General features: G+C 46.7%; 1 protein-coding gene across 2 annotated transcripts in view; it reads right to left on the bottom strand.

Annotated features, from left to right (window-relative positions):
• Positions 1-1,804: 1,804 nt before the first annotated feature.
• Positions 1,805-21,093, bottom strand: part of LOC138510252 (tight junction protein ZO-2-like) — a 515,365-nt gene continuing 496,076 nt past the window's right edge. Inside the window, exons 7-9 of one of the 2 annotated variants that reach the window (XM_069625772.1) lie at positions 14,705-14,858; positions 5,412-5,473; positions 1,805-3,047 (exon numbers count right to left, since the gene is read on the bottom strand). In XM_069625772.1, the coding sequence (XP_069481873.1) occupies positions 5,421-5,473; positions 14,705-14,858 (207 nt within the window). In that variant the 3' untranslated portion in view covers positions 1,805-3,047; positions 5,412-5,420. Of the gene's footprint in view, positions 3,048-5,411; positions 5,474-7,377; positions 7,986-14,704; positions 14,859-21,093 lie in introns of those variants that run through there. The other variant, XM_069625771.1, reaches the window with a different exon arrangement.

The raw sequence follows: 21,093 nt of genomic DNA, 5'->3' as shown, positions 1-21,093 counted from the left end.
GCAACCTTTAGGAGTGGTCACAATATTTGCTTGCGCCTACATCCCACACCGCTGCACAGATTTTCACCAAATTTGAGTTAGGAGGGGCGGCTTGGTCCCGAAAGCATAAATCTGGTGTAAATCAATCCAGGTTTATTTTTTTTTAATGGACATTAGAAACAGGAGTATGCATGAATTCAATGGCAAAAGGGAGGGATCTCTAGATTGTTTGAGGTACTGCTCTAAATCTCAGAAATGATGACACATTGGAAGTCAATGGAAAAGTGAGTGCACTGCCACCTTCTAATGGCTGAAGTTATTGCTTCGATGTTGAGGTTGAGCAAAGCATGCAACACAAAGTATAGGCATAAGCACATGGAAGAAGTGGGAAAATGCAAGGGGGTACGTACACCAGGCAAGGCAGCTGACAGGAACTGGGATAAACCTGTATATATTTTGCAGGAAGCTTACATATAGCTGGGGTGCTCACAAAGTCCAGTGACCACCAGACCTTCCATGTTCCAGGCAATGGCAGGGTGAAGAGTAGCAAGGCAGCACATAGGCCATCTCAGGGCCTGTCGGGGGGAAAAGACCTCCAGCAGCACGGAGAAGAGACCCCAGGCAGGTCTGGCAGCAGCCGGGGGAAGGCCTCAGGTGGGTCGGACAGCAAACAGGCTCACAGAGATGCCCAGAAGGCGTCCAGTGGAAAAGCCACACCCAAGCCCAGGGGCATGGGCTAAAACAACTAAAGGGACCGTCCAAGTGACCGTGGTGGCATGGGCCTGCCGGGACAATACAGCGACATCAGATCTACACATAAAACACGAAAATAAAGAGTCAACTTAACATGCATTACAACAACAGCCCCAATAATAAAAGGATACAATAAAGTGAACATTTAATGAAATCACACAATTGAATAAACGAATGCAGGTTCCAGAAATGTCCGACATCCTGCAAATAGTCACACACAGCTCTCTCTTCCTGAGGGGAGGAGGAGGCCTGGAATATTCCTTCATTATGAGAATAGGGAGAGTGGAAAAAACAATGTAACATTTGCCAACTGTCACACACTGAAGTCTGGTAATGGGATCTGGGGGGCTGGCTGGTGCACGGGAAAATGCCCGCCCATTTAAGTTACTGCAGTGCATAGACCAGATTGGGGGTCCATAGGAGATTATGGCTGTCCAGGGGAATCGGCGCAATTTCAAACAGCATTTTACATAAATATTTTCCTTTCAGCCCAAAGCAGCCCTGTAGTGCAGATGCGCCTTTAATGTCTTTCCATGGAGTTTACCTGTACCTGCGGCAGTGTTTTGTCTATCTCAAAGTGACAGTGCGCATGTGCGAGTGCCCAGAAATCCACTTCCGCAGAGTCCAGGGACACACAGTCCTGGAGAGCAGGCGCCAGCTTTAGTACTGCCCTCTATTTGGAGGATGGGGTGAGGGGGGCGTTACAGAGATAAAGACAGAGGGAATGGTGGGGCGATCAGGGCAAAAGGCGTTTAGGATCTGCCCTACATGCGGGGTAAATGATGGACGCAGTCAGTTTTCATGTGGCCCCATTTTTGGAGATGAAGACTCATGAAGGAAACAAGGAGGGACATTTTGGGAGTCGGCTGGTGGAACCATTAAGGTGCTGTAAAAGAGGGAGGCATTCAAAGGGTATCTTGGGGTAGAAGTCAGGAACAGTCATCCATAGAATGTTTAGTCCCATTGCGTCCTGAGACCAACGTCCTGTCAACGCTTTCACAGCCAAATCACACTTTCAAGGATTCCTCAAAGTATGAGCACATTCAAAACTGAGAAATAACTGAACAGCATGTCGAAAAGGTATTTCATTTATTGTCTTACAAAATACTGTGCAGAAACAAGAACAGTGACCCCAGAAAAACAGAGCAATGACAGCCATGATTTAATACAAAGAAGGTGGCCAATTGCTTTTAACCTGTATTGCAACAGCCTCCAAATACTTGCCCTCTTAGAAAACTCCCCCCTAAACATACAATCTATTAATGTGGCATCTTGATGAGTTAATGTCCCGCTGCAACCCCTCATCAAGGAAAAGGGTTCACCTGTAGCAGGTGGCTGACAGGGAGTGGCCCAAAAGTGCATTCTGGGTCTGTGCTTACGGGGCCACGTGACCAAAGACAAACCATTTCTGTAAGAAAAAAAAAGCATCAACAGCGAAACAAAAAACAAACAACCCATAGCAGCAGAACACCGCACAAGACGTGGTTAATTTGCAACATGTAAATATGTGGTCTGTTACTGTCGGAAGAAGTCTGGCGTTACCTGGCACGCGCTCTTTGGTAATGGCCTCCAATATCCACGAAGCAGTAACATGTAGGCAGGCTTTCGAGATATACACAATGACTATGCATTCAAAAAAAGGTCCATCTGGCGAATGTTCGTGGAGGTCACGTGCATGTTTTTGGTCACTACGAAAAGCACCCTGGAGTGGACTACTGCAGAGATGGATGACCATAGCCCCTCAAGCAGCTGCAGTAGAAAAACTGCCTACGGTGATCACACTGTGGGTGAGAGATCAGCTAAAGAGCTCCAAAATGGAGAAATATAGCGTTCTACGATCGTGAAACTGAAGGTTATCCCAATAAATTAAAATGTGTTTATTTCCTTAATATGACATTTAAAAAAATAGACATTTACTACAATATGAAAAACCAAAGTTTTGCAACTCCAAATAGATGGCGGCTGCGGCAAAGGAGCAGGATGATTCCATGATGGAGCTTTGCCACTGGATGCTGTAACATGCGCCGGGTTCTATGGCTTGGAGCTTCTTGGCGCTTCTGGGTGGTGCCCTGGATGCTTGAGAAGAGCTGCAAAACGACCATTCTGCACAGCATCCCATCGCTCAATGGCAAGCAATGTATACGTATTTATTAATGTAAATGAACAATTACACTATATTGCAGACTTAATTTGAAATATATAGTAGAAAAACTGAAATATATAGTAGAAAAACACATTGACAATATTGTTTAGTTAAAATAAGAGATGAACATTGGTCCAGATGTACTTGTATTTCCTTTTTTCTTGGCATAAGTCTGTAAAACAAAAAAACAGAAACTAAGCAACACAATGTCTATAATGAATTAGAACCCTACACATAGTGTAAGGGGGTAGTAGCAGTGGTCACAAATAAAGGCATTGCTGCTGCAGGCTATTCCAACACATTGACCAATCAGGTGTTGCACAGTCAGGATTTTTTTTTTTGGTAGTACGCCGCAGCACGCAGGCATCAGGGCTCGGACAGAGAGCAGACAAAGAAGACGGGACAGCAGATTTATCATTGCAATAGGCTGATCATTTATTTGAATAGGAGCGTTTTCAGTTTCTTCCTGAAAATCTAATAGTTAGGTTCTAATCTTAGCGAGCAAAGGAGTTCATTCCACGTTGTTGCTGCTTTAGCTGAGAACGAGCGCCCTAGTCCATTGCCTTTCTTACCACGTGTGGTTTTCACCATTCCTTGAGCTTCAGATCTCAGAGGACGACGACCTGGTTCATATAAGGTGATTTGCTCTTTCAGATGAGCTGGAGTGGAGCCATAGAGGCAGTGGTGTACGATCGAGATTGCTTTAAAAAGTAATACGATTGTTTATGGCTAGCCAAGGGAGAGATTTTCTGTCTGCAGTGATGTGATCTCTTTTGGTTTTCATTCTAATGGCTCTCAGCACGTTATTTTGGATGGTCTGGCATTGGGCACTACAGCCTTTATTGGCTCCAAGCAGTAGGGTGTTGCCATAATCCAGCCTAGAGAGGCTTGTGGCTCTAGCAATGGTGGTACAATTTTTATCGCTCAGGATGGGTCTAATGTGTCTGAGTAGTCTCTGGTAATACTGGCAAGTTTTTTTCCAGGTACGCTACATGTGCGTCCACACCGAGGGATGACTCCAGGTAAACACCTATGGTTTTAACCTGGTCAGAGACCGAAAAATACGAGTCCTTATTACTAAAGGAGGCATAGCCTGAGTTAAATTTAGTCCTAGCCTGGGGCGAGCTAAATATCATGAGCCCTCTCTTGCTTCAATTTAAGCAGAGCCAGTTTGCCTTCATCCAGGTCTCGATTGTGTTATAGATATTGGCAACCTTCGTGTTATCGGAGGAATGACACCCACTTAGTGCAATTACTAACTGGGTGTCATCAGCGAACTTGGTGAAAAGCACACCTAAATTGGTAAGGAGGGTGCAGAGACATCGTAAGTACAAGTTAAATAGAAGGGGGGATAAACTTGCCCCCTGGGGTACACCATAGTTGATGGAACGAGGCTTAGAGAACTAGCCTCCCCTGTGTATTTTGGAGCCCGCTCCACAAGGAAAGAAGACACTCAATCTATAGCATCCTGCGAACAACTGCTTGATTTTTCTAATGCCTCTTGAGTTTCTGATGATCTAGCAATTCAAAGGCTGCCGATAGGTCTAAAAGTACCAACATACCCGCCTTTCCTTTGTCCAAGATGTTCAGCATTCTGGTCTGGAGATCGAGCAAAGCGGTTTCTGTGCTATTCTCTAAAGCCATATTGTTGTGAATGGGGCAAGTTGTTATCATACACTAACGCTTGGAGCCATTTAGTTGCTGCTTTATCTAGGATCTTTAATAAGAAATTGCAGTTGGTTATCGGGCAGAGGTTAGATGGATCGTGCTGATCGAGTCCTGGTTTTTTGACTAACGGGGTGACAGTGACCACCTTGGCTGCTGCTGAAACCTTATCTCTGAATGAGGCATTAACCATTCTGACAAAAAATGTGGTGGATGGATCAGTATTTTCCAGAATGAGTTTAGGGGGCAAAATGTTCTCTGAACAGGCTGTCTGATTAATAGAGGAAAGATGCATCTTCATATCCTCTAAGGAGAGGGGGTTGAACTTACGTTCCCCGCCCCCCATTTAAAAAAAATGGGGTCTGATTGCAAGAACCTATAGCCACACAAGCTTCTTGGATTTTCTTATGGAATGCAAGTTGGACCTTCTCACAACCTTCCTGTGAATGTTGGAAGGGGGTGATAAGAAAGAAGGTTTTTCAACTGATTTTAGGATCTGAAAAAGCAAACCCATGGAGTTGGAGGCTGCAGAAATGTGGTCATTAAAAAGGTTTCTTTGCCTCAACCGATTTCTCTTTATAGCGATTCTCCAATTCTTTCAATTTTCGCTTCTTATATAGAGAAGGATCTTTTAAACATTTTCTTTCCAGTTTTCTCTTTTTTTTAGATGGTTATGATTCCATTTTCCATCCATACATTATGCTGCTGCTCTGAATATAGAAGGGATGTACTGTACAATACCGATGCAGACCTTATTTGGGCTTTACAATTAACACGTACTGGCAGTGTGGCACGGGGAGATTGCGCGAGTAGCACACAGAAGCCTGGCGCATCGAATGTCCCGGTGTGCTAAGGAGCCAACAATGCGTACCGTTCCAACTCACTGCTCCTTAGATCTGGGGTTTTTCTTTTTTGGTACTCGCTGCGGGTAATCTGTAGATAAAACAAAAAAACAGAAGTTACAAAGGCATCACAAACGGCAATAGTCTACATTAACTAGGAGAATCAGTTCATCAACACTGCCGCTAGGTGGAAGCACAGCCCTGTGAAACTCGGTGACGTTAGAAAAGCTCGAAAAAGGACGTTCAGGCGGGAGACAATTGTCAAGACGGGAGAAAATTAGCAAGCAATTCAGAAATATGGCGGCGTGAAATGACAGAAAACGTTGGAAAAGCCGAAGATTATAAAAATGGAAATGCCAGATTTGGGTAGGATTAGAGATGCAAGGAGATAAAGAAAGAAGAGTCAGATATGACCGCAAGGTTGCGCGCAGAGGATGAAAAAGGGAGGAAGGATGGAAGAAAATAATGATCAGAGGGTGGTGAGGTGGCAGATGGGAAGAAGGTAAACAGAATTTCTGTCTTGGAGGGGCTTGAGATGTAGAAAGTGAGCGAACATCCAAGATTGGGTGGTCGAGATACAAGCAGAGCCATAGAAGAGAGCGACAGAGAAAGAAAGATTAGCGAGCCGCCTGCATAGAAGTCACAGGAAATGCATAATGAATCTAAGCTCTAAAAGCGGAATAGTGCAAAGTGAGAACAGCAAAGGGACACATACAGAACCTCGAGGAACACCAAAATGAAAGGGCCATGAGTTAGTAAAATGGGGTGATCTACAGTAGCAAAAGAAGCGGAGAGTTGCAAGAGAATAAGACTCAATGAGTGTGTGATGATGGGCAGAGAGAAGAGTTACACACATGTAGGAGCGGTCTCAGTAGAGTGAGGGGGACGAAAGCCGGACTGGACAGAGGGGGGGAAAAGGGCGTGAGTTCAGAAAGGAACAGAGTTGCGAGTAAACAACCCTTTCAAGTTGTTTAGAGAGAAAGCGGCAAAGGGAGATGGGATGAAACTTAGAAATGAGAGGGAAGATAGTTGCATGTTTAAAAGAAGAGGAAAAGGAAGAAGTAGATCGGTTCAGAAGGGAAGTAAGGGAAGTAATGTTGTTAGTATAGGGCAGTGAGCAAGGCAAAGGAGCGGGCAAGAGGAGTGCAGAGTTGAGACTTTAGAATTGAAATCGTCAGCAAAATCAGTATAAGAAAGGAGGGAGGACACAGAAGGGTCAGGGGGACATGGACAACATTTTGTTAATTGGAACAAGCAATGAGGATGAGAGAAACCGCAAGAGAAGCAACGTTTTTTAGCATCAAGAAGAGATGAATTTTAGGAAGAACGGAGGGCAGAGAGTGAGGAAAGACCAATGGGAGACTGCGTCTTCTTCCAGCAGTGTTTCACTTTACGAAGAGAGCATCCCAGAGAAAGGAAGGAAGGGGACAGACTAAGGTTGTGGGGGCGCTGGGGGTCTACGAGAGGGAGAAAATGGGTAAGCAGGGTGGAGTGCATCAAGAGCAGAGAGTAGACTAATCTGCCGCGAAGAAGTTGCCTGGGCCAAGGAGAGAGTTAAGAAAAAAGGTCAAGAGAAAGAAAGGCAAGAAAGAAAGTTGAAAATGACATAGATCGGGATGAGAAAAAAAACGGGGGACGCTAAAGAGGAGGCAGGAGAAGCAAGTGAAGGAGAAACATGAGGAGAACGTGATCAGAGGAATATACAGGGTGTGCAGTAGGGCATGAGAAGGTAGGGAGAAGATCAGATCATCAAGAGTTGAACCTAAAACATGGGAAGGAGGAAGGGTTTTGTTTAAGGTGAGGAAGAGAAGAAGAAAAGAAGAATTAGTAGTACTGAGGTGTAATTTAAAGTTGGCAAGAAGAAAGAAGAACAGATAGGAGGGAGGAAAGAGGACACCAGAGGATCATTAAAAGTGGGAAGGGCCAGCTGGCCTAAAAATAGAGGAGGTGGAAAATAAAATGCAGGAATCCAGGTAAAGCCGAAAGAAGAGATCACAAATAGAATGAGATTTATCGCAAACAGCAGAATGAGCGTTTCACAATCCAACTATAAGAAACAAGAGGAAAAGAGAAAACGGCATGATAGAGAAAATTACACGAGCGAATGGGAGAGTGTGCATAAATTCCAGGCGAACAGAGGACTGGAATTGGAGAAGACATGGTTTTGCAAAAGGAGCAGGCCTCTAAGAGTAGATAGAGACCCATGGCGTGGCCACCAAAGGAGAGGGGTAGAAGCGAAGGGGAAATACAGACAATTTGGAAAATTAAAGGAAGTGGAGATGAAATGTGCGAGAAGGCATGAACTTGGGAAAACAGTGAAGGAAAAGGCTGTGAGATGGGCCACCCTTTGATGAAGACACCTAAGGCGAGGATGCCAACAAGTGGTACAAAATAAGGGTGAGACAGTAAGTAGCATGTGACACCGTCAGACGAGAGGTGGCGGCGGATCAGGTACTCACTGGGAAGGGCGCAGCGGAGGGCCTGGAGCCACAAATGAAAAGCTCCTCGGGCTGCAGCCCAGAAATGCTGGTGCATCGGATCACGCCAGTGAGGCAGAACCACTTCACTATCCACACAAAAAACTCCAGCCAATTGTTTTGCCCCTTCCATATATGCAACAAACAAAACAAAGCACACACGTATTCATTTACTGAGGAGCTTATCCAAGCACATGGTACAAATCAACGCCAATAAAAACAATATCCAGAGGTGGCACGTGGTGAGTTTCATGAACTCCCCCACTCTTACAGAGGTGGGAGAGCAGGCTGCTACAGATAGAGTGGTCCCCGCCACAACCTGATGTGTCTCCTTTAGAGTGAATGAAACGGGATCCTGCAGGTCTGTTAACCCCAAGGAGTATGGCAACTCCCCGATTCCCCAGCACCAAGAAACTAGCTAACTGCAACTACCAGCATGCCTGGTCAAGAGGCGAAATGGTCTGTGGACCGGAGAGACCAAGAAGGGAGGAGGGGTGCATTGTTGCAATCAAGAGTGCGGTGCATATATTGTTTTGGGAAGACGCTCCTCAGGTTTACCGAGAACACGTCAGGAAAGGAGACCACCAGCGGTGTCACGCTCCAGCATGAATGCCCCAAGACACTGAACTTCAGCAGAGCACATGGAACGCAGCAGAACCGTGGCTTGTCCGAATAATGATTCCAAGATGGCACCGTCTGCCACAAACACCTACAAAACCGTGCGCTACCCCAAATGCAGATCCTCAGCTAATCAACCGATATGAAACCCCAGCTAATGAAATGTGATGTGGGCACTTAAAATCAAAAAGGGGACTGTTTATAAGGATCTTGGATGTAGAAAAAGGAGCCAATCCAATCTGTTCGGAACAGTAAGCATAGTTGAGAACCCCATGGGCCCCCAGCAAAAGGGACACCCACTGGAAGGGGCGTGTGGTGTCTTTGCAACAGCTGCGTAGCGGGGACCCTAAGAGCCAGAATGCAGTTATTTACAGATGTAGGAACAGTCAAGTAGACTTCTGGACCTCATTGTTGAGATTGGGAACTAAGCTATTTGTCAGATGTTGTACCTGCTACTATCACGGGGACATCGACTCCTTCCCAAGAGGCAGCCCTCTCCATGCAATCACAAGGGATAAAGATGCCCACTTGATTGAAGCATCCCTGCCACGTAAGCACTCCATTTTCCTCTTCACCCCAAGATCCCCTCTCTAAAGAGGTGGAACTCTCACTAGACACAATATGAGATTTGTAACATTTGATCTTTTTGTTTTTCCTTTATCTAGCCTAACACATGAAACGGAAGTCGCTGATAACCCCATGCATCATGATCACTTCAAGCTACAAAGGCAGGCTGGGGATAACATCTATTCGCACCTGCAGAAGGGCCATTAGCCAATCAGGTGGTTGGAACAGCAGGCGAGAATACACATTCTCTGCCCGCTCTTCCCGCCACTTGAGGCCCAGCCCCCGGTGGCGCCATCTTTTTTTTTTTTTTTTAATGTGGGGAGGCAACAGGGAGCCTCTCTCTGTTGCCTCCCCCACTTCCCAAAACAACCCCAACACCTTTCCCACCACCTCCCTCTCCACTTACCTGCTGGACCGAAGCTTTGTGCTCTGGTTCTGGCGCCCCTCCCGTCTCCTAGCTGCCACCATAGACATGGAAAAGGAACTTTGTCCTTTTTCCTATGGCGGCGGCCATCATTTTCAATTTTTTTCTCCCGGGAGATTGGCTGTGAATCTCCCAAGGGCGAAAAAAATATCCACACAGCGGTTAAACCTTGGGGTGTGAATGTCTTTCACCCTCTGTGGGGCGGGGGGGGTCTGTGGGGGAGCAGAAACAGCCTTTAATGGTCCCCAGCCCACTCTTGGGCCTACCTAGGCTCAGGCTGGGGGCCGTTAAAGGCCATGTTCGCTCCACAGAGCGGAGATGAAAGCCACAATATTGTCCTGCTGTTAATTTGTGGGCAGGGGTCAACAATTTCCCTGGGTGATTGTGCCATTCTCATCCTGCAGTGATCTGGACCTCAGTCTACGGGCTTAATGGATCCTGGACAAGTGCTAATGTCCATGCATAAATGTATAAAAAGGGCTGGGATGGACCAATCAGAGTCTTGTCGCCAGCAGAAGCAGACCTAGCTGCTAAAGTATCCTTGATACATGGGGAGAAAGCTGAAGGACGAGACCCAGCGAAGGGTGCTGCATGGAGGAAATCTGTGCCGCAGAGGAATCTGAGAAGTCACCAACCGGAAAGAAGGCAGCACAGAGCTACAAGCTAAGGAACTGAAATCCTGAATGAGACATCAGTTCTCCTAAGCTCCCAGAGGCAGAAGAAAAGAGCATCCCGGAGAAGGCACTTGTTCCCTCACACTTGCCTATTAAAAGTAAGATTGAAGAACAATAAAACAAAGGCAGAAGAATAACCAGTGCAGCCTTGGTAATTCCGTGAAAAGGTTCCATCCCTGTGGAACACTAATTTCATGAGGGAACAGGCAGAAGGTGCAGAGCCATAGCTGAACCAAGTGGGAACTGCGGGCCCAAGCCCATGCCCTCCACCAGTAATCAAACGTGCCCCTCTTAAGTTGAGGAAACCTAAACCACGTTCTCACCTCAATTCATGGTTCACACCACAGTTGAGAGCACTGCACAAAGCAAAACTTACCACTGAAGCCCGTTGGAAAAGTCTTCCTTCTGCTCTCAACAAGGACAGCCTCTCTATAGCGTCCCTGAACTATAAAGAGGCCATCTTCCTTGCTAAAGAAGATACCTACAATAATCGGATCCTGCAAGCTGAGTCCAACAGTAGGGAGCTTTTTAAGATCCTGAAAGAGCTCCAATCCCCAGCATCCCCTTCGGACACCTGCACCAAAGACAGCACTTGGTGCTCCAGCACTCAAGACGCACTCCTAGGCAAAATCGTCACACTTCAAGCAAACATTAATATCAAACAAAACAGTCTTCAATCTGACCACTTGCCTAACGCCTCTTCAAGCACCACCATCCCCACTCCAAATACTCTCTCACCTTTTGTCTTCTCACCACTTACTATCTCGGAAGTTGAAAACATCATTAACAAACTCAAACCCTCTAACTGCCAAGGGGACACCTGCCCAGCCCCCATCATTAAGGAGGCTACACACAAGCTAGCCCCCTTCACTACCTTCATAAATTCTTCCTTCAAAACAGGCATTGTCCCAGACAATCTCAAGGACGCCTCGGTCACCCCCCTCAAAAAAGCCACCCTTGACCCGAGCAGTCCCACTAACTACAGGCCCATTACTATGGTACCATTCCTGCTCAAGATACTTGACCATGCCTCCTACCTTCAAATTCAGGAGTATTTGGAAACTAACAATCTACTCGGCCACAGGCAATCAGGCTTCCGCCCCAGGCACGGCACCGAAACCGCCCTCATCGATTTCAAAACCCAAATTGAAGCCTTGAAAGACCAGGGGAAGTTAGCGCTCCTACTGTTATTAGACTTATCAGCAGCCTTCGATCTGATCAATCACCAAATTCTCTGCCAGCATCTCAAATCCGCTGCCCACTTCTCAGACCCGGCAACATCCTGGATTAGATCCTTCCTTGACAATAGGTCTGTGTCTTCTCCCCTACAACCTCCGCTGAACCCTCACCTGTCCTATGTGGTGTCCCTCAAGGATCCTGTGTCTCGCCGACACTTAATAATGTGTTTACTAAACCCCTCTTCGATATTCTTGACTATCTGGGTGTCACCTACACCAATTATGCTGATGACACCGAGATACTCATCCCTATCACAGGAGACCACACAGTTGACACTAAATCCTTGATCGATGTCTACCTGGTCATTCAGGCGTGGATGGCACAACATGAGTTGTGCCTCAACGATGACAAAACTGAGCTCCTCATTTTGGGCTCCCAATACTGGCTAAACAAATTGGACCCAGCATTCAAGTCGTTCCCCGTAGACGGTGATACTAGCAAGGTATCAGACAATACCAAAACATTAGGCATTTAACTTGCCTCTACCCTATCACTGACTAGTCAAACCAATGCTGTCAGTTCAGCGTCCGCTTATGTATGCCAACTCATTACTGCATCCCAGCCTTTACTATCTACTGCCAACTGTACCATACTGGTTAGAACTCTCATGTCAAATGTTGGCTACTGTAATGCCCTGTACCTGGAGACGAGCAAACAAAAAAACTTCAGATTACACAGAACAATGCTATTAGGGCAGCCCTCAACTTTCCTAGGGGGCAGCGTATCTCTGATACCAGACGTAACCTATGCTGGCTCTCATTTGCACAAAGAATCTCCTTGAAAATGTTAGCCCTCACCCACATGTGCATAGCTAACCTGGCACCCAATTATCTGGCAAGTTGCTTTACTCTCCACACAGCCTCCCGACCCTTAAGATCAGCTCAAACGAATTGCCTAGTCCTCCCCAGATTCAAACTGCAGACAGTTTCCCAGTCTACGGTCTAGTTTCCCAGTATAAGCCACCAAACTCTGGAATACTCTTCCCAACCTGCTTAGATCGGAACCCTCCTACCATTGCTTCAAACGCAAAACCAAACTCTGGCTCACCACTTCAGAACTCCCTCTTTCGGTTTGAGTTACTGTCTGGGCCTTTGCATCAGCACTGTACATACCTGTTTACTCCTAACTCTTATTGTATTTTATCCAGTTTCTCTTGTGTATCATTATATGTACTGTATACATTCTGTATTTTAGGTGCATTTTTCTGTCTTTCCTGACTCATCCTGAATATTGTGTAATTTGCATTTTGGACTAATATGTAAATTGTATTGTATTTATTCTGTATTCTCCCGACATGTCCTGACTGTACCTGTAAATGTGCTGCATTGTACCCTCATGCTAAGCACCCAGATGCCTTTGGGCCAGGTGCGCTATACAAATAAAGAAATACAAATGCAAACCCAAGAATGTTATCTGCCTGGCAACCCCTCCACTAGTAATCAAAGGTGCCGGAAAGCAAAGCAAGAATGTTGTCTGCCTGGCAATCCCTCCACCAGTCATCAAAGGTGCCGGACGGCAACCCAAGAATGTTGTCTGCCTGGCAACCCCTCCACTAGTAATCAAAGGTGCTGGAAGGCAAAGCAAGAATGTTGTCTGCCTGGCAATCCCTCCACCAGTAATCAAAGGTGCCGGACGGCAACCCAAGAATGTGGTCTGCCTGGCAACCCCTACACCAGTAATCAAAGGTGCCGGAAGGCAACCCAAGAATGTTGTCTGCCTGGCAACCCCTCCACCAATAATCAAAGGTGCCGGAAGGCAATCCAAGAATGATGTCTGTCTGGCAACAGCAAAAAGAAAAGGTGGGGGTGTGGAATACCTATACACAAGCCAAAACTGTTGGTTTTGCAAAAGCTTGTTTTAACAGAACTTCAGTGCAAAATCAGATGCAGAGATCGGCACCTTGCTTATAAATAAATGGTTGAAGGCACACTTGGTTAAGACATTTTTATTACACCAAGGGTGCAACCGCAATTGAGCCATTAACTTGCAGAAGACTGCTTAGACTAACACTGGCAGGCCTTATAGAGCATACAGTTTGAGGTTACTGTGCGATCGGGCTACCTCAAAGAGATCCCAGGAGGATGTGTTTTGGGAGGGGTAGGTAGAATGGCCATAGCGATTAATATGGCCATGGTAAGTAAGCGAGTGGGTAAAAAAACCAAACATCCTCCCAGGCTGTGTGCCCCTCTGCCCGTCCCGCCCACTCTCCCATCTGTACACCAATGGAATATTTGTGGCGTACTCTGCTTTGATTGCTCTTTAGGAGGGTGGTAGGGTGGATGGCATGTTTTGCGGAGCAGTTCACAAATCACTGCATGGGTGGGCAGGGCTTCGGTGGAGTGCGAGTGGCATCTGTGCTTTGGCAAATAGAATTTCTTGAAGGTCTTCAGCTGTTTCCTGATGACAAATAACGATATAATAGTTTGCAAGTGGGTGTAGAGGGACCATTTATCCCCCAGAACGACAGAAGCTTTGGGCTTCAGTGCTGGCCTTGTTAGCGAGCGAGGTGTGTAGCAGTAGAAGACTGGTTGTGTGAGGAACATCCCAGCCATATTGTTGTGCTTTGTGCACTAGGAATGGTTGCGCACCGAGTCATAAGCATGTATGGCACATCATACAGGGAAAAGTGTGTGATGCCTTCCCAGGAGAGCCAATGGAATTCTCATAAGATGCTATAGAGGTGTGCAAGCACAACTCTCCTCCCTTTTTCACCTTTTCCCATTTCCTCCCATCCACCCCTTTCTTCTATGCACTTACTCTATCAGAATTGTCCCTGAACCTAGTATGAGATCAACCTCCTCCCCTTACTGGATTCCCCCACCCCCCCAGCACTATCTGAAATGTCATCAGGCCTAGGACGATAGTCACTCATTTTGTTCCTCCCCTTCATTTCTGCACCCCTCTCCCTCACCTTTTGTTTTTTCTGGCTCTACCAGAAATGTCATCAGGCTTAGTACGACAGCCGCTTGTTTGTTCATCCCATCCCTTTTTGCACCCCTCTCCCTCACCTTTTGTTTTCTCTGGCTCTACCAGAAATGTTGTCTGGCCTAGTACGGTAGTCGCATGTCTGTTTCCATTTCCTTTCCAATCTCCCCCTCCCTTCCTTCCTTCACATCCTTACTGTCCATGGCCTGTAAGAATGTCATTGTATTTTCCCTTGAAGCGCTTTGAAACACTTTATTTATATAGCGCCTATACACAATCATATATTATAGAAACGGCCTGCTCGGTTGAGCCGATTACTGGCCAACGTCTTCATTCCATTGCTAAAGCAATCTACCTTCTAATCCGCCAGTGTGAACCAACAGCACGCAGGATCTCACCTTCCATGTCGGAGTCGCTGTCTTCCAAGGAAGGGATATTGATCAGCGTTTGCTTGCTGTCCCTCAGGACCACGAGCTGAAGCTTCCCCCGGGATTTCTCAATGAGCTTCTGGGCTTCAGCCAAGGACATGTTCTCGGTGGACGTTCCATTGATCTGGAAATACACATGGTAAGAATCACGGTTTCACACAGGACAGCAAGGCGAGTTACATGAAACACTGAACATAGAGCCATGAACCCATTCCAGATTCAACAAGACATCACAATTCTACAAAGGCAAAATATTGTGTGCGTCACACCCCCATCTGGTGCAGGGTGCCTCGCTCAATTGGGCTAGAAAGCAATGTACTTGGGGGAGACAGTTGCTGCATGGGTCACTCCATGGGCGTAGGACATGGGGGGGGGGGACAAATCCCCCACAATTTTAAGTGGGGGGATGTAATGTCATTTATCCCCCCCAGATTATGGGTTTGGTGTATCGTGCAGGGATCTGTTTTTGAAGTGCGGGGAGGGGATGCTTACTATGTAAGCTGCCCTCTCTCCCCTGGCCCCCAAAGCATGGGGGCAATACCCTGGGGGCAGATGGGTGATCATCTGCCCCCAGGGAAGGAGGGCTAACAACAAAAAAAAAGATTTTTTTTTTTTTTAAACAGTTTTGGGTGGGGTGGGTGGAACCACTAGCCACCAGGGATTTTTGCAAGGGGGTGGCCCTCTCCCCCCACCCCCTTTCAAAAATCCCTGGTGGCTAGTGGGCCCTAAGTGGATGGGGTACCTTATGTAGCCCTCCCTGGGGGCAGATTTCTGCCCCTAGGAAGGGGTACATGAGATACCCCCATCCATTTGGGGTGGGGGGGACTGCAAATATTGGCAGAGCCACACCTCCCAAGCCTGGGGCAGTACGTTTTGACCCCCCCCCCCCCCCCGGAGGCAGATGGCCACACACATGTGCCCATCTGCCCCTAGGAAAGGGGCAAAACGAAAATAAAACAAATTATAACTTGTTTTGGGGTGGGTGTAGGGTGCCACTGAACCACCATGGATGTTTTAGTGGAAAGGGGGGTGACCCTCTTCCTCCCACCCCAAATGGATGGGGACATCTCATGTAGCCCTCCCTGGGGGCAGATTGCTAGCACAATCTGTCCCTAAGAAAGAGGCAAAACAAAAACAAAAATAAAAATAAATAACTTGTTTTGGTTGAGTGTGGGGGTCACTAAACCACCATGTATGTTTTTAGTGCAAAGGGGGGTGCCAACGGGTGTCTTCTTTTCGGAAATGCATGGGGTTCTCTATTTTCCTTGGTGGCTTCGACACCCTAGGCCCAAATCTGTAGGTTGTCCACATGAGCAAAATCTGCTTTGCCAAAAGGCTTGGGGTTATCACTGGGTTAGACTTTTCCCTTTTGCGCCGAGGTAGGTGCATCCACACATGTGAGGTACCGTTTTCGTCGGGACACCTGTGGGAACGCGGGACGATAGGACATCTGTTGGCGGCCTGTTTCGGTGGGTGGGCAGAGGGAAATGTCTCTGAAATTTTCAGACATTAATACCCCAAGCCTTTCGGCAGAGCAGATTTTGCTCATGTGGACAACATACAGATTTGGGCCTAGGGTGTCGAAGCCACCAAGGAAAACAGAGAATCCCATGCATTTCCAAAAAGAGGACACCTGTGGGAATCCACAGAGGTCTGACTTGCGTGAATCGTCCCAGAATGTATTACCCACAATCCCTGGCAAATTCTGAAATTTGGTGAAAAAATTACAATTTTCAGACATTTCCCTCTTGCCTCCCATCGAAACACGCCGCCAACACCACATGTCCTACCATCCCACGTTCCCACAGGTGTCCCAACGTAAACAGTACCTCACATGTGTGGGTGCACCTACCTGGGCGCAAAGGGAAAAATGCCTAAACTTGGAATATGGTCTACTTTTCCGAAATGTATGCATCAAAATATGTTATTTTGGTTTCCACTCAATCTGTTCTTGAAAGCCTGGAAAATGGCGAATCCAGCATAGCAAACCATTTGTTCCTAGCTCTTACAAGGAAAACACCTCAGGCTTCTTTGTACAACATTTTATTGGCATTTTCTGAAAAAAAAACAAATGTTCTCCTTTTTGGTTATTTTCTCTCACCCACTACAGCAAACTAGGATGCCTGGGTGGCGTTACGGCTGCCTACATGTAGGGAAAAAAGGGGCCAACTTTGGCCGAGTTATATCTCATGTAACAAAGTTACAAGGAATTGAATGGCGACATACCGAAATCACCAAAAAAGGCCTTGGCACTGGGGGAAAATACCCATGGCAGTTAAGGGGTTAAGACAGTAAAGCTGCAGAGGAGCTATCATTTGTACGGTAGCTCAGTTAATGGGCCAAATGCAGATTGTGCAATGGAATATGTAACATCTGTGTTCAGCACCTGGCTTGATCTTCCGGTGGGATAAAAGGCAGAGTGAATGCATTCAGCTTCCGATGCAACACAGCATTTTCCAGATCAATTGGTTCAGAAAAAGTGGTGGAAAACACCATTACGGTCGCTTTTTCTAATTGGCCAGATTTTCGTGCATTTTCTGGGTGGAGTTCGGGAGCCGAGTGGACACACCAGGACCCCCTGTATTTACCGCTCCACCAGACAAATGCGGCCTTACTGCCAGCATGGATTCTCATGCTGGAAATAAGGAAAGGGATTCCTCTGGGATCTGCTTGGAAATGAAACCTGGTAAAAGCGGGCGGAGTCCAGAGGAAGCCATTGTCAATTCCGCCAGCAATCGCTAATAGCGCGATGTATTTACACTCTTCCAAAGTGGAAAAGCAATGCGATTTCAACTGCCTCATGCGCTAAAATCTTCCATTTTGTGGAGGAAAAGTAAAAATGTGCGCCAATGGAAGTGGTCCACTCCATGCAGTTTACTTTGCGCCTTGATGCTTGGGGGTTTTGCGTGATTCTCCACATGTTATAAATAAATACATTTAACATGACCCCAGATAAATGGCAATTTGTGATCAGAATGATTGAGCATGGCATGCTGCTGGTAAGAGGACGTCCTGTGCTTCTTGAGTGTGTTGGCAAATGCCCTTAATTGTCATTTCGCGTTAAGCAGGTGCTTAAACCCATCAGTGTGGATTGCGCAATAATAAGTCGACAGAGGCATTTCAAATGGCCAATTTCGCTCTTTGAGTGATATTGTCAAAGTGGGAGAATGTTGGCCAGCATGTGCCACTTTCTCTGCGGAGTGAATTGTGCCCACCCCGACGAAGAAGTGTGAAAAACCCACAAGCGCTCTGTGCCCTGCCCTTTCTGTGCGTGTCTTCCCCACAGGGCGACAGATGCCGACTCAGAAATGGGACCGTCCCCCTAGTCGATGTGGCAAAGAATTCCAGACTTCTGAGGCTGATAACATTAGTAGCACTGAGTTACATGCCACCTGACAGGTACGTGTGATAAAGTTGTAAAGCAGAGCAGTTAGTGGGCTATAGCAGGAGGCAATGTCTGCCCTCCCTCAAAGGGTACGTACAACCAAAAGTAATAGGCCCCCTTCCCTCATCATGGTTGTAGGGGCCAGGCTCCAAACCAGGGCAAGAATGCCCTCCAATCATCCATGCCCACGAGTAGGGTACCCCTCTTGCTCCCGGAACCCTGTTGAGCAACCTCTGTGCTTTCCAGGTGATACTAACGTTATTTAAAGCCAGAAGTCTAAAAGGTAGTCGCTTAATTGCAGCTGTAAATTAGATCCTGCCGTGATCAAATGTCTTGACCAAGTGTGACATCATCCCCTTCATTTATAAGCAAAATGCGTGTTCTCGCGTTTCTTCATCCACTGGATTACTGTTAGAAACAAAGGCAAGAGTTGTGTCTCTTGTGTAGGCATTAGGAAGGCAGTTGCCAGCCTCTGGCATAATATGCCCATGTTCTTCCAATATTGGCTAGCTGTTGACCTCTTATGGCCAGGTAGAACCATCATGGCAGTGACTGGCAAATGCCTTTCCCCTTGCAGACAGGAAAGCGGAAATAAGAGGCCAATTCAAGACACGGAACAAATAGAAGTTAAGACAGACTGCAGCTGCCATTGCTGTGTTAGGGAGAATATGTTGAGTGTTCAAGCAGTGAGACAAGGGAGAGGCAAAGAAAGGCCAGAGGCTAACATATGAGGAAATCAAATAGATCAGGCTTTGCAGCAAATGTTAAACGAGAAAGGAACAGAGTCCAGCTCTGCATTCAGAATAACAAAGGCAAAGAAAGGCTAGGCTCTGAAGCCAGCATGAGATGGAATAAGAGGGACCAGACTGATCGCGAGAGGCTGGCCCGGCCCTCGCAGGGGCGCTAGAGGGGCAGCCCACTGGCCACCCCCCTGGGTCCACATACACCCCACCTACAAAGCATCCCCCGGGTCCGACATACCTGGGAAGTGCTTATAAGGGGATGGGCTTGTGATCGCTCATCCTCCTTGTTTGCTGTACTCCCCCCACCCTCCACCCTCTCCCCCACCGCCCCCCCGTCCCAAGGACAGTGAAAGCAGCAACATCACACACATGGTCCCTCTATTCCCATTACAGGGCTTACTCAGAGGTACAAACAAGATTTCCTCTTTCTTTGAAACCCCCATCCTTCCATTCCAAGAGAGACACACGTCCCCTTGCCCAACACAAAAAAGTAGCAACTTGCAGTTGGTAGAAAAGGCTTCAACTCCTTTATTTGGCAGGAGTCCACTTACAGATCTGCCTCTTAACAAGCTGGCGTCCTAGCTGTTGCCCACTGGAAGTAATTGTTTCCTCTCCCTTACCATGAGCTCATAGTCAGATGAAAAATCCAGAAATGCAACATACAAAGACATGTTCTTTGCTGCTGCATCCTTTAATTTTCTTCTGTTTTCTTTTCTTCTTTTGTTTTATATAGTGACATTTGTAATTTAATACGTACTGCTATTTTAATTCTAATTTTGTGAAAAGTCAAGTTCTTTGATTAAAACACAATAAATAATTAAATAAATAAATAAATAAATAAATAAATAAAAGCAAAGTCCCCAAGATATCCCCTCTCCCCCCCAGGTTTTATGTGTCTCCTAAACCCCTGGGCCACTCATGATCAGAGCGAACATATTGTAAATAACCTTATACTCAATGATGGATGGTCTTACGGTCACTATCCATACTTTATTCGGCTTGCTGTTTTAATGGGAGACTTGCTGTGGCAAATGACGACACCTTGTTATATATAACAAAAGGAGTTTGCTATGAATGTGCCCCCTCCTCCTTGTGCTCTTCCAACTGTCATTGGGGCCTGGATTAGCAAACGCAGTTGAATACAAGTATAGGTCACCCTCTGACATATTCACTTTGTATTGTCATGCCCTGATGTTGCAGCTAAATGAGCATTAGCATGGATTAGAAGCTATCATGGGGCATGTTTCCTACTAACGGAACCACATGGTGTACACAGGACTAAATAAATAGCTCAATCCGGTACGATCCGAAACTCTCCCCCGAATGAGCTACCTTGAGCTGGTCCCTTTATTATTGTTTACAATGAGTATTGCGACGTGCCCGTTGCCACTACTTGGAAGCCACTTAACTCCGACTGGGACTGCTAGTCCGAGTGGACGGCCTACATCCCCTGGTGAGTCTATGCCGCCCCTCAACCAGACAACTGGCCAGGAAGCAGTGCATTCACGTATAGTATGAATGTCATGCATTCCTGTCCATGGTAACTTCACCGTCGTCTGTACCCTCTCACCAGGAAGCCATGCCATACAGAGAGCTTTAGATGAACCAACGCCTGCTGGCACTTGCCCACTCTTCAGATATTGAAACCTTCCAGACATGTGATAAAAAAGGTCAACAACATCATAAACTGGGCACATAATAGACTCCACTCCATTCATTTCTCTGGCATAAACAGGCCGCAGAGTTTATTCAGATATGTATATTACCAAACATTGGCGGAAAAGGAATGACGCAAGCTACCAGCTGAAAAGCTCGCCCAAATTCCAAGTCTCACTCATGTTAATCCCAGTAAAGGCAGATGGCGACCAGTGCAGGCACAAGCAGCCTATGGCTGGTGGGTTCCCCGCATACACTCGATCCTGCTCGAGTGACATTTGGCAACAGTTATTTATTTAGTAATTGTTTAAAGCGCGGACCTAGCTTTAGAGCAGTGGAGGGCTTGTACAGTGTGTGCGTAGCGGCATTTGGGCTGGCATCTTATAAAAGTAGAGCAGTACTGCGAGGTCTGTGCCAGGTATGTGCGTTCAGTGGGTCAAGCGTTGAAAGAGCCATGTTTTGAGAGATTTGCTTAACTGGGCAACTGTGGGGGCAATCCGAGCAATGGTTACTAATGGATACCTTGAGTCTAGCATTGCTGATTATTTGGTCATGACTCCTGCTTAAGTACTGAC

Source organism: Ambystoma mexicanum, chromosome 6p (assembly GCF_040938575.1).
Source record: "Ambystoma mexicanum isolate Mex_15411 chromosome 6p, UKY_AmexF1_1, whole genome shotgun sequence".
In the NCBI taxonomy this organism is placed as follows: Eukaryota; Metazoa; Chordata; class Amphibia; order Caudata; family Ambystomatidae; genus Ambystoma; species Ambystoma mexicanum.
Note: the sequence above shows the minus strand (reverse complement) of the source record. Positions and strands in the feature narration are given on the sequence as shown.